A 13,461-nucleotide genomic window follows, 5' to 3' on the forward strand; every position below is an offset into this window, starting at 1 on the left:
TGCTTTGGATCCTTAAATCCTTATTGCTCTAGGTTAAAAAAAAAACCAATTCTTTTAACTTATTCTTATATAAGCATATATATATTTCCACCTATATGTGTGTGCATATATATAAAAAGCTGAAAAATGTTTTTTTCTTACCTATAGAATGGGCTTCCAGGTAATCCAAGAGGATCAATAAAAGCTCTTTCCAAAAACATTAGCTGATCATTGATAATTCTCACTGAGACAGGGCTAAAAAAGTTAGGGAAATATATTTCAGGATATTTGAAAATGGACATTTTTAAGATAGGTGGTTGCATATTCACAATAAAAGCAAAGCAAATAACTTCCCCAAATATAGTTCTTCCTCCTCTCATGTCTTGTTATGGTATAGATAACTCATTACCTAAAAGCCAAGGTTAGCAGAACTCAGGTAAAATATACTAGAGCTCTGAGGACAAGCACAGAAACAGACATTTAATTCATCCTCCGAGGATTGCTGTAGTTTTCTGGAAAGGTATGTCAGTTAGTGCAGTAACCCATGAAGACTATATATAAAAAAAGCCCAAGAAAAAGAGCAAATCACAGATTCCTGAACTTAAAGAACAAGATCATAGTGTTTGAACAGGAAGGAATTCTGGATATCAAGTCCAATTCCTTTATTTTATAGAGGAGGAAATTGAGGTTGAGATGGGTTTAATGATGTGGAGTTAGGAAGCTTTAACATAATTGGAAATCAACATATAAATCATATGTAGTCCAAAGCTTCAATGGTAACTTATTAATATTCTAACTTTGCTATCTGAATGGAATTTCTTTGGATCAACTGTTTCCACACTGAGAAAATACAATCTGTCTTCTACGGCACAGTGAAAGAATGTTGTATTTGAAGTCAGAAGGCCTAGGTTCAAATATTGGTTCTCTCACCCTTAGTCATGTGATCTAACTTCTGTTGGCCTCAGTTCCTTATCTATAAAATGATAGAAGGAAAAGAGGAGCCAGCTGGGTGGGGGAGCAGACAGCAAATATGGTGGTGGTCATTGGCCAACAGAAGAAGGAAGTTAGAATCTGTAGTTAGAAATCAAGGGTTAAGAGACAGAAAAGACTTTGAAGGTCATGCAATTCATGCCCTTATTTTACAGATGATGAAACTGAGACCCAGTAAAGTCATACCATTGAATATTTACTATAATGGAAGAACAGTAAGTTAAGTCCCTTTGTAAGTGAGCTGCTTGGGGTCAGGCAACTATTTCATTTTTGTCTTTGTGTTCCCAGGACAGAGACTGGGTAGGCATAGATAATAAGTTTTTAATGATTTGTTAAATAGGCATTGATTTTCAAAGGCTATTTTAACACTGATAACACAAATGGGCTAGCCAGAGTATTCCACTGGTACTCTCTTGATGTTGGGAGAAAGAGAGGAAAGTCTTTACCACTTGGTATTTGGGGGGAATTACCTGTTGAAAACTTTTAGAAGAACATGAACAAGGGTCACAAGGGATAGGGAAGGCAAGGATAAAGTGATTTTGAGAACTAGCTTTTTAAATTTTCAGTGTGACATTTATATCTTGAAAATCGGCAAATGCTATGAATCATGGCTTGGATTCCTGTTTGGTTGCCTAGACTTTTAAAAAATGATGTGGAAAATATTAATAATAGAGATTAAAATTCAAGTGGATTCTGTGGTCATTTTTTCTTCTTCTATAGAGTCAGTATTAAACATTTACCAACACCATCTTTGCATGGTTGCATTGTAATCTATATTGTTGGAGAGACCTTCTGAATTGATGAGATTAAAAATCCATTTGAGTATCTATGTAATATAAGTGTGTGCTCCTGCTTATTTGCTTTGTGATTTTCTTAATGTTGAGAATTCTCTTATGCAAACTCTCATTAATATTCATTGTATAATGTAGATTCACAATTCTTTCTTTCTTTCTTTCTTTCTTTCTTTCTTTCTTTCTTTCTTTCTTTCTTTCTTTCTTTCTTTCTTTCTTTCTTTCTTTCTTTCCTTCTTTCCTTCTTTCCTTCTTTCCTTCTTTCCTTCTTTCCTTCCTTCTTTCCTTCTTTCTTTCTTTCTTTCTTTCTTTCTTTCTTTCTTTCTTTCTTTCTTTCTTAAAAACCCTTACCTTTCATCTTGGAATCAATGTACGTATTGGTTCCAAGGCAGAAGAGTGGTAAGGGCTAGGCAATGGCAGTCAGGTGACCTGACCAGGCTCACACAGCTAGGAAGTGTCTGAGGCCAGATTTAAACCTAGGACCTCCCATCTCTAGGCCTGGCTCTCAATCCACTGAGCTACCCAGTTGCCCCTTACAATTTCCTTTACTATGTAGTTCTAGTTTCTTAGAATTCTGAGAGGCTAAGAGACTTGCACCTCAAGGCCACTCTAATTTTATTAAGTAAAGCCAACTATTTACCCAACAAACCAGACTCCTATTTAACTATACTTAGGATACATTTACATCCTACTCACATAATGACTAATTACTAGAATGTGTTCATATTCTACTTACTTGTTTGTGTCTAAGTTTTGCAGTCTTGTGCTGAAGTTAGTAGTTGTTTCAGTAAAATTTTTCACTGCTGAGAAAAGTGGTTCTGGAATAAAGATCATTATCTAATTATTTAAAGTCTAATTATCCAGAAGGTAAGTGCTATATAGAAAGAATCATAAATATATAGTCTCTATCTTCCATAAGTTTATATTGTATAGTAAAAAACCTTGAATGAAAAATAGGGTACATTTTTATTAATGAGTAAAATGTATAATGAGGAACTAGTACAGTGAAGGCAAACCTTTTAAAGATGGAATGCCAGGCCCCACCCCCACCCCTCCCTCAGACTGAGTGCTATGCCATGCCCTTCCCCACCCCAAGTGCCAGCCCTGCCCTGCCCTGCCCCTCCTTGTCCCACACAAGGACAGGAAGAAGCACTCTCATTGGGCTGCTGGGTGGAGGGGCAAGTGATGTGAGGAATGTCTTTAGTGAGTGTTAAGAGGGGAAGGGGAGGGAGGGGCCGAGCACTCCCCTCCCCTCCAGCTCTGCTGCCTATAAGCCTCCCACTTTACCCTCTGTGCGCTCCCATTGGGTCGCTGGGCAGAGGCAGGGAGCATGTGAAAAAATGTCATCAGGCACAGTGGAGATGGAGAGGGGAGTAGCTATTGCTCTGTTTTTCTGTCTTTCTAGTAACAAATTGCAGGGGGGGTGGGCATGGGGGGTGGCTTCATGCCCACATAGAATGCTCTGCATGCCATCTTTGGTTTGCCATCACTGGACTAGTCCATAAGAAATGCTATAATGAAATGCTGCAAGCTTAGTGCTTCTGAATCAGTCTTTACACAATGAATGCTGTGCTAATGGTCCCCTGCAGTGCTAGCTCTAAGATCCCAAGATCCTAAGATCCTAGATCCTCTCTACACAAATTCCAGAAGAAAGTCTCTTAGCCATATCACATACCAAAGGATACGTTGTACTCTTTCAGCTTTTCTGAATGTTTCTGAGCCAGCTCATAAATGCTATTAACATATTTTTGTAAAACTTTGGCATAGTCTTGACAGTCCAAAGGGAGAATGATGGAGTTGGCCAGTTCAAAAACCATGCCTCCGCGGACCTGAGCTACTGTGAGGTGATTCTTAAAAGTGGGGTCATAAAATTTTTCTACTATTTCATAAGTTTCATAGACACTGTGATATACTGGATAGCTGCTGTATCTGTCGGTTTTCTGCAAATGCAAGAACAAAACACAATTCTCATTGTCATTGAAATGCAATACATAATAAATATATGAAGCTGAAAAGCAGAAGAAACTTATCATTAATGTCTAGAAATATCTTGACCAGTTGCTGAAAAATCCTGCTCACTTTTGTCTTTTTTAATCCTTTGTTTTCTTAAGTGTGATTTCAAGTCCTCCCTTAAGCAGGATATCTTTGCTAATCCCTCCCACCTCTTGTCATTGCTCTCTCCATACCCAGCTAAAATTACCACTTGCAAGTAGGCTCTTTGAAGACTAGGACTGATTCACTTTTGTCTTTGTATCTACAATGCTGCCTGCTGAGTAGAAGCTTAATAAATTCTTCTTGAATTGAAATTGAATTAAACATAACAAAAGTGTTGAAAAAATGTAATAATGATCTGAAACCAAAAGATGAATGCAGCATCTAAGCCAGCATTTCTCTCACATTGGAGAACTATCAGAATAAATATGGCTAATAAAATACATGGTATTTATAATATTCATGCTTTTTCATTGAAAATACTAACTAGCCTGATTATGGACTAAGAGGAGGCCATGAAGAATAACTGGGCTTTGTTTCTGCAAAGGGCAAGTAGTTCTAAATTTACATAGTGTAAAAAACCACAAACATTAATCCTTAAAATTTCATTAACCTGTTATTAATGGAAAACACTGGACAAGCAATTGGGAAAATTGGGTTCTAGAAGAGTTTCTTCCTTTAATTAGCTATGTAATCTTGGAGAAATGCCAATCTCTTTGGGCCTCAATTTCCTCAGTTTTAATTAAAGTATCTCAGATGCCTTCCTCCTTTAAGAGTTTTATGACTGAGAAAACTATTACATTACTGCTAATGAGTCACACTTGAAATAAATGTTAGTGATAACAATAATAAACATAGCTATTTATGTAGTCCTCTAAAATGTACTTACTTATTTCATCTGAATCTCACAATACTCCAATAAAGTTTACATTACAGGTATTATTATCACTCTGTTAAAGCTAAAGAAACAGATAAAGATCACACAGATTTTAAGTGTCAGAAGAAAGGATTTGAATCCATGTCTCATGATTCGACATCTAGCACTTAACAATTGTACTGTTACCTCTGTGCTACTACTGTGCTGTTACTACCTGCCACATGTGGTGGGATGTGGGATCTTAGGGAAATCTTAGAGACCCCTAAGCCCTAAAAAGCTGTGACCTCAGGAATGGGGTCTGGCTAGAGAACTGTCCCTGGTGCAACGTGAACACTGAGGTTTATGAAAGAACAAAACATGACTTCCATATTTTGTACATATAATAACCCACCCCCACACCCCCACCAAGGATGTGTATTCCTCACATGGATATGTGATAACTTACCCCCTCATGGATACACCTATTGATGAGACATTGCTTATACCCCAGACATCAAGGCTCCTCAAAACCCCTCTGATTCCCTCTCCCCACTTTTCTGTAGACCCCTTGCTTGTTACATAGTCCCCTTTGTCCATTATCTTGCCTTCCAGCCATGTAACCTTTTCTCCTAATACATTTCTGTATTTTTTAAGATTTGTTCTGAATCCATAATTCCTTAAGTGAGCCAGCCTGCCTGAACCAAGCTAGACTCCCCCCCTCCCTTAAGAAACTTGATTTCCCAAACCTCCCTCTTCCCCCCATAGAATCATGGATTCTCAGAATTATAAAAGGCCTTCAAGATAACTGAATAGTCCATACTGGAGAAAATATCCTCTGTGATATTTCCAGTAATGGGTCATCCAATATACTTTTGCAAGGTGGTGCTTTTTGTTTTTTTCAAATTTGTGATGGTTAGAAGTAAAATAGTTAAAACAATTAAATAGAGAGCAAGCAAAGTTTTTATGATTCCATTGAAATACTAATAACATATCACAGAAATATAATATCTTCCCATTTTGACTTTGTTTTCTAGTGGCCCTCTTCCTGAGTAATAATCTAGCATAGCACTTGGGCACGACAGTGGTGTCCCTTAAAGTTCTGACCAACTGAATATTCAATCTGACAAATATGTATTAAGCATTTACTATAGGCAAGATAATTTCCTAGACTTAGGAGATATAACATGATAATGAAAACAGTTCTTGCCTTCAAAAAGCATATATTCTACCATTCTTAGAATAGGTTATGAAGAGAAGTGCTAGATAAGAAAATATTTAAATGGGTTTCAATGAATTTTATTCTCAAATAAAAGCCTTCTAAATGAATATTTTGTGAGGTGTCAGAGCAACATAACAATATTGAACAAAGAGTAACAAGAAATCACTGGAAAAGATTTAGCACCTACAGTTTGCCTACTATAGCAGCCATCAAACATTACTATCAACCTACAATAGCTTTGCTCTTCTCACACTTTTCTAATCCCATATAGCCACAGCTGTTTGGAATGATCATGCTTGGTGGAAACTGCAGGCAGGCAATCAAAAATGACTGGTAGATTCAAACTTACCCAGTTTTTAGTGTAACGAGCTCGACCTGAAGGAATACCAAGTCTGTGAAAAAAGACTTCAAAGTCATTGCCAGATCCCAGTTTGTTAATCCTTGAAAATATAAAAGGAAAAACATTAAAAAACATTTTAAACAGTTTTGAGAATTGTGAATGTGCTGTAGAACAATAGGGAAATTTTAGCCCTTCAAGTTATAATGACTTCCTTTATTATTATTTTCTTTTTTCTTTTTTTAAACCCTTACTTTCCATCTTGGAATCAATTGATTCCAAGGCAGAAGAGTGGTAAGAGCTAGGCAATGGGGGTTAAGTGACTTGCCCAGGGTCACACAGCTGGGAAGTGTCTGAGGCAGATTTGAACCTAGGACCTCCTGTCTCTAGGGCTAGCTCTCAATCCACTGAGCTACCCAGCTACCCCCTAAAAACTGCTTTTCTTTTCTTAAATATAACCCTTACCTTCCGTCTTGGAGTCAATACTGTGTATTGGCTCCAAGGCAGAAGAGTGGTAAGGGCTAGGCAATGGGGGTCAAGTGACTTGCCCAGGGTCACACAGCTGGGAAGTGTCTGAGGCCAGATTTGAACCTAGGACCTCCCGTCTCTAGGACTGGTTCTCAATCCACTGTGCTACCCAGCTGCCCCCTAAAAAACTGCTTTTCTAATAATTGTTTTATAGCCTTAGAAATATAATTTTAAAAAATCTGTTGAGTGGGGCTAAACAGAAGGATATCTATTCTTATCAAGATGCTGAAAAATGTTTTGGTGTAACAAAAGATAGGATTCCTTATGTAGACTAGTGAGGAGGAAGGCAGTATAGGCCAATGAAAAAAATGCTGAATTTGGATTCAAGGAGCTGAGTTTGAATACCATCCTCACTTACTACTTGTGGATACTGGCTTAGTTATATTTATGCTTTCCAATTCAATGATACCACTTCCCCCTAAACAGAGAAGAGATGACCTATATGGTTTCTTCCATTTGATCCATATGACTTGGAATGTATTTTTATACTTGCTGAATTAACATTTCTGTCACTTCTATTTGGAGCAAATATGATTCTATTAGCATGGCAATATATTCCTGAAAAAAGAGACAAGTGACAATTATCTATGTAATTTAGGGCAAAAGTTTTTCTATTAATTGTCTTAAATTATTTTAACTGATGTTTAGCATTATTCTGTGAATTTGGAAATTACGCCACCCTAATTAGACCTACTTTAGGGGAAGATAAAGTTGTAAACTCCTGATTGAACAATGAAGGTACTTAACTCATACCTTATAGTGAAGCTAAAACTTAAGCTAAGTCCATTTTTGGATCTAATACAAAAGGGTGTTAAGTACCTATAAGGGTTAAATTAATCACAAAAAGGTCAAGTAACTCACAAAAGGTAAGCTTAACAAAGAAGTGTGAAGTACTCAAAAGATATAATCTAACCAGAGAAGGTGAGAACTAAAGAGTGGATAGCCCTGGAGAAAATCTAATAAAAAAAGGTGAGAACTAAAGAATAGGCAGTCCTGGAAAAAGCATCTACTAAGATTGGTAGACATGAAAATTTAGGGGAAGTGACATAAGAGAAAATTTCTTTAAAAGGAGGCTAAAAAAATCAGTTCAGGCAATTCAGTTCAGAGTGCAATTAGGGAATTGAATTCAGTTCGGAGTGAAATTGGATTTGGAGTCCAGTTCAGGACTGGAACTCAGCCTGGAGGATCTCACTCAGACAACTTCCTGGGAGACAGTCTCATGGTGAGTGGTAAGACTGATTTCCTTTTCCCTTAGGCTCAGGGAGATCACTTTGGCCAAGGCCTTTAACTACTGCCTGGCTCAGTCTGAGGCAGGGCAGCTTAAATTAATTTTCTCTCTCTCTCTCTCTCTCTCTCTCTCTCTCTCTCTCTCTCTCTCTCTCTCTCTCTCTCTCTCTCTCTCTCTCTCTCTCTCTCTCTCTCTCTCTCTCTCTCTCTCTCTCTCTCTCTCTCTCTCTCTCTCTCTCTCTCTCCCTCTCCCTTAATTCCTTCTCTCTCTATTAATTAAATCAACATAATTCCCAGCTGACTTAGGTATTTTATTATTTGGGAATTTTCCCTTGTGACCAATTATTTAGATTTCAAGTCACAAAGCTAAAATTATCCTTACAGTTTTATTTCACTTTTCATATTTCTTAACAAACTTACTATTTCCCCCAATTTATGAATGAGAAAACAGATCTGAAAGGTTAAGTTAAAAGACCTAACAAGTATAAAATCTTGGATTTGAGCCCAACACCACTTCTCAGTCCACTACAACATACAGTAACACAGACACAGAGAAGCAGTTGTTGGTTACAGGAAATAATTGTTCCTTTTATGATCAATAGGAGAACTAAATTTAGAATCAGGAGACCTGAGTTGTATCTTTGCTCTCTCACTGAATAGTTTTAGATTTTAGGTAAGACACATCAACTCCCTTGGCCTCAGTTTCCTCATCTGTAAAATGAAGGAGTTGGACTAGATAACTTCCAGCTCAAATATCCTGTGATATTTCTGTGAAATCTATTCATTTTATTTTCTTTTTTAAACTGGAGGATAATACTTCATTCACAAACACAAGTCCCAGTGTATGTAGGACATGGGAGAGGGTGCTTGTTCCTCTAGGTAACAAAAACCCTTGCCCTCTTCCTTCCTTAAGCTAGAAGAAACTTCTCAATGAGAAGAAAGGGAACGATCCAGATAGGTAGGGCTAGAGGACTTGGGCATATCATAGCTGCTTCACTCCCTTAGGAATATTGTAGGAGCTTTCCAGAGACAGTATGATGCTTTTGAAACACTCTTCCTGTGACAGATGAGACAACTTCTCCCAAAGTTCTCCCCATTCCGTGGAGAGGAATCTCTCTCACTGCTCCCTCTGTCTGGACAGTGGGTGTTCTGCTCCTTCCTCCATGATTTCCTGGGGTATATATGTGCCAAACTAAGGCTCCCCCACCAACTCCCTACCCCTGTTTCTCTGCACTTGGCTCTTCTCACACTCAGGGCACTGGTCAGTTCTCATGTTGCTCCCGACTCTTCTTTTTAGCTTTATGCCTCCTCAGCCCATGCAGATGTGAAGGTTCCTTTTCAAGTGGGCCCTTCCGTACTGGTGCCAATGAAATGAGAGCCGAGGTGAAAGCAGCTGCCACATTCAAAGTAGGGATTGGGCCATTTGCCCCACTATGTACAGGTCTGCTCCACTGGGTTTGAGCAGTGACTGAAGCTCTGGCCACACACCTGATAGTAGTAGGGCTTCTCCCAGGTGTGCATGCTGAGCTTGGGATGAACCTTGTTCCACACTTGGGGCAGGAGTAGGGCCGCTCACTCACGCTGAGGGTACAGTTTTGCCTGGCTAAACAGGAGCTGTCCCAAAGCATGCTCACTGTCTGGGCAGGTGTAGGGCTTCTTACCTGAGTGCACTCAAAGATGCTGGGTGCTATTGGAGCTCTAAGAGAAACAGGGGCCCACATTGGGGATCAGTGTAGATAGGGCTTCTCACATGTAAGCCGGTGTCTGTGCTGCTGCAGATTTGAGGTGGCCAATAAGTGCTTTTCACACTCGGGATATACATAGGGCTGCCACGCTTGGTGAGTGCAGACTTCTGGGAGAAGCAGCATCCATACTTAGGGCAAGGATGGGCACTTGCCAGTATGGGGGCAAGCATGCTTGGCCAGTGTGGAGCAGCAGGCAGAGGCACTGCCATATTCAGGACAGTCAGTTGGGCTGGGTTGGGTTTGTTAGAGGCTCAAGGACTGGGCCTGGGATCTCCTTGATTTCTACTGGAATCTTCAGGTTTACTACTTTATATTTCTCATCACTCCCTTCTTCTTTGCCCTTCACCAGCAGTACCGCCTCCACTTCTCTCTCTCTCTCTCTCTCTCTCTCTCTCTCCCTCTTCTCCCAGGGTGGCCAGCCCCAGCCCCAGATCACCTGCCCATTGAAGCTGCCACCTAGGATATCCAATCTATTCATTTGCAATTCAACGTTAACATGTATTAATTTTTTTCCAATCATAAGAGAAATAATGAAGTCTTTTATTGACAGAGTAGGTATTTAATTAAAGCTTACTAATTAATTTTTAAAAAATCTATTTGAAAAACCCCTTACTTTCTGTTTTGGAATCAATCCTGTGTATTGGTTTCAAGGCAGAAGAGAAGTGAGGACTAGGCAATGGAGGTTAAGTGACTTGCCCAGGGTCACACAGCTAGGAAGTGTCTGAGGTCAAATTTGAACTTTGGACCTCTTGTCTCTAAGCCTGGGTCTCAATCCACTGAGCCACCCAGCTACCTATCTACTTTGCTTTTCTAGTATGGATAGCCAGACCAATTTTCATGTTGTGGGTTTTCACTATTGAGAGTCTAACAATCCAGTACTTGATGCAATTAATTTAGTGTCATCTGCTGCTAAGAGTATTTGGAGAACCACACCAACTTTTTGTTGAACATTTTCCAGGACGTCTTCTAAAGAGACAGCTGAATACTGTAGATGAGCATATTATTTCCCTATTTTACCCTTCCTTTACTTCTCAACACATAAAATCATTAAGCTAAGTTACCAACATAGTCATATCTGTGACTATCTGTAATTTTAATGTATACATGAGATTTCACAGATCTCTTCCCTCTTCCATCCATTTGTTGTCTTCCGGTTTTATCCACAAATGCTTTTAAGATCTTTATTCTCACATCAGGATACCTGAAGGCTTGTTTTCTCTTTGTGTTCACTTTGACACTTTGGGAAATGAATTGACACTTAATCTTCTATTGTATTTTCCTCTGTAAAAAAAAAAAAGAACTTGCACTGTGTTACCCCTAGCTGCTGTATCTTTTCATTTGGCAAGGGGATTGTTTGCAGTCTCAAGTAGTCCTTGGGCTCTTTGGCTTTCTTGTTGTGCTATCTGCTTTGCACTAGTTGTAGGTCTCTAAGAAATGATGATAGCTAATGTCTTTATTTTCTCCCATTTCTGATTTTCCAGAGTGAAGAATTCATTTAAACAGGTTAGGCAGAAGCTGCTAAAATTTTAAAGTGACCTCTTTATTTTTGTTTTTGGCTTGGTATTTATCATGTCTTTACTTGAACCCATAAATATTCTTACTATGAAGAGAGCTGATTCTGAACTGCCTTCTATACCTGTAACTACTTAGTCTATATTTGTTAAAATTTAGTTAATTTTAATTTTTGATGGTGTCATTTAGTGGTGACTAAATGGATTTTCAAATCTCTTCCTAAAGTTCTCATCGCATAGAAATAATTGGGTTTCTAAGTCTACCATGGTGAGTAGTTAGATAAAATTAAACTAGAGTTCTAAGAGCTGAAAACCTCCAGTTCCCATTCTTAATTTGTTAGGATTATCCCAGATTCATTGTTGTTGAGGTTGCTTGACTCTAGAGGAGAAGTCGGCTCTCTCTTGTTCTCATGTTCATGGGCTCATGCTACTACACACAAAGTTGTTACTTAATTTGGTGCTTAATTATAGAAATCATTGTGCACTTAAACCCTAAGGGGTTCTCCCTCAGAAATGGAACCCAAAGTACAAGCATGAATCAGGTATACAATCAGATTTGTAAAGTAAGACTCAAAAAATAAACATTATTCCATAAAGAATAGCATCATGATTAGAAAAGAAGCCAGTAACAAACAGTGGATTTAAGAATTACTGAGATACAGTTTCTTTGTAAGGCTACTCATTATCCATACATTTCTCCTCTCTAAGCATAACCCAAACAATGCCAATCACACTATTTCCATTGATCTCTTTTCTATATGGCCTTTTGGACTGTTTTCTTCTGTTGCTGTTGCAACTGATTTGGTAGTTGCTATGCTGCTATCCTTCTACCTGGGTCCATGGTATAGGGAAGACACTAGCTGCCTTTCAGGATGTCACAAAGTCCTCTGCAAAGGGAAAGAAGATGAAAGAGGGTTTCTTTTTTCCATGTGACCTTCCAAACCAAGAACCATGGTTCTCATGCTTCAAAGCTGGCAAGAAGAGGAGACTTGAGGAGCAGGGATTATCCCTGTTTACTACATCCAGAGTTCCAGCTCAGCAGTCATTAAAAAAAAAAATTTCAAAACCACAGTTGGAACCCCTGAACTATCATGGTCAGCAGGAAGCATTCAAAAGATACCTGTGTGAATTTAATTAAATCATACCCCCTTATTTCATCTGAAAGCCCATTTTTGGCCAGTATCAGCCTCACCTTTTGACTGGGTGTACATACCTACTATGGGAGGAGATCAGAAATCTCATGGGCCCCTGGCTCTTGGAAGAGGCTAGCCCCAAGTCCCCTGTGACTCCTGACATCCTGAAGACTGGGCTCTGACCTGGCCTGAGGTCAAGTCTGTTCTGTCCAGCCAGAGAGATGCAGGAGTGAAGTTACTAGTTTTATGAAAAAGGGGATGGAGGAAACTCTTGATCTTTTTGGGGGTGAGAAGGGACTAGAGACTCTTGCTGTTGTAGCAATTTTTGGCTCACAAAACTGAGGAAGCATGGAAAACTTGGATTAATTAGATGTGGCCAGGTGATCAAGTGGTTCTCTTTCTCTCTCACTCACTCACATAAATAATTATAAACTGATAAACAGTTTCCAGAGAATTTTACTCATAGCAATGCCCTGAAAGAGGGGTGGGGGAAAGCTCCCCTATCATGAATGCCTAGGAGGCCTACATTAAGCTTCCATGTGTTTACCTGGCATGCCAGCTGAATGTGCTTTAAGGGGGGGGAGCTGGCACTACCTGGATAATCTACTTTTGGCTCCTTCTTGTTCCTCATATTTTTCAACAGTTTTCACTCTTCTCTTTTGTATTCAGTCTCTGATGGAAACTGAAGCCATGAAGTGTATCAAAGATATACAGCTGAATTAGTTTGAATGCTTGATATTTATGAACAATAAATGACTTTATTTAAATACCCAGACATTGTGCTTTGGAGTATGTTCTTCTGAACTCCTTTCAATTTATTTTTAGAGGATGCAAGAGAAAACAATTTGAACAATGTTAGCCTTTAAAAAAGGAACTAACTGATGTGCAGGAAATGATAATAAAAATAATAGTGATAATAATACTAGCATTTATACAGTCCCTACTAGGTGCCACGTGGCTGAGAACTTTACAAATATTATCTCATTTGATCTTCCCAACAGGGAGGTAAGTGCAATTATTATCATCTTCATTTTACAGATGAGGAAACAGAGGCAAACAGATTTTGTGTGATTTGCCTAAGATTACCCAGTTAGTAAGAATCTGAGATCAGATTTCAAATCAAGTCTCCTTGACCTTAGTCCCCTCACTGCTC

General features: G+C 38.9%; 1 protein-coding gene across 1 annotated transcript in view; it reads right to left on the bottom strand.

The window, feature by feature from the left end:
• Window positions 1-13,461, bottom strand: part of LOC100009990 (Putative N-acetylated-alpha-linked acidic dipeptidase) — an 80,208-nt gene that overhangs the window by 3,363 nt on the left and 63,384 nt on the right. The window contains exons 15-18 of the mRNA XM_007490937.3: window positions 6,177-6,267; window positions 3,436-3,700; window positions 2,497-2,578; window positions 142-234 (exon numbers count right to left, since the gene is read on the bottom strand). Of these exons, the coding sequence (XP_007490999.1) occupies window positions 142-234; window positions 2,497-2,578; window positions 3,436-3,700; window positions 6,177-6,267 (531 nt within the window). The remainder of the gene's footprint in view (window positions 1-141; window positions 235-2,496; window positions 2,579-3,435; window positions 3,701-6,176; window positions 6,268-13,461) is intronic.

The sequence above is a fragment of the Monodelphis domestica genome, chromosome 4 (genome assembly GCF_027887165.1).
Source record: "Monodelphis domestica isolate mMonDom1 chromosome 4, mMonDom1.pri, whole genome shotgun sequence".
NCBI lineage: Eukaryota > Metazoa > Chordata > Mammalia > Didelphimorphia > Didelphidae > Monodelphis > Monodelphis domestica.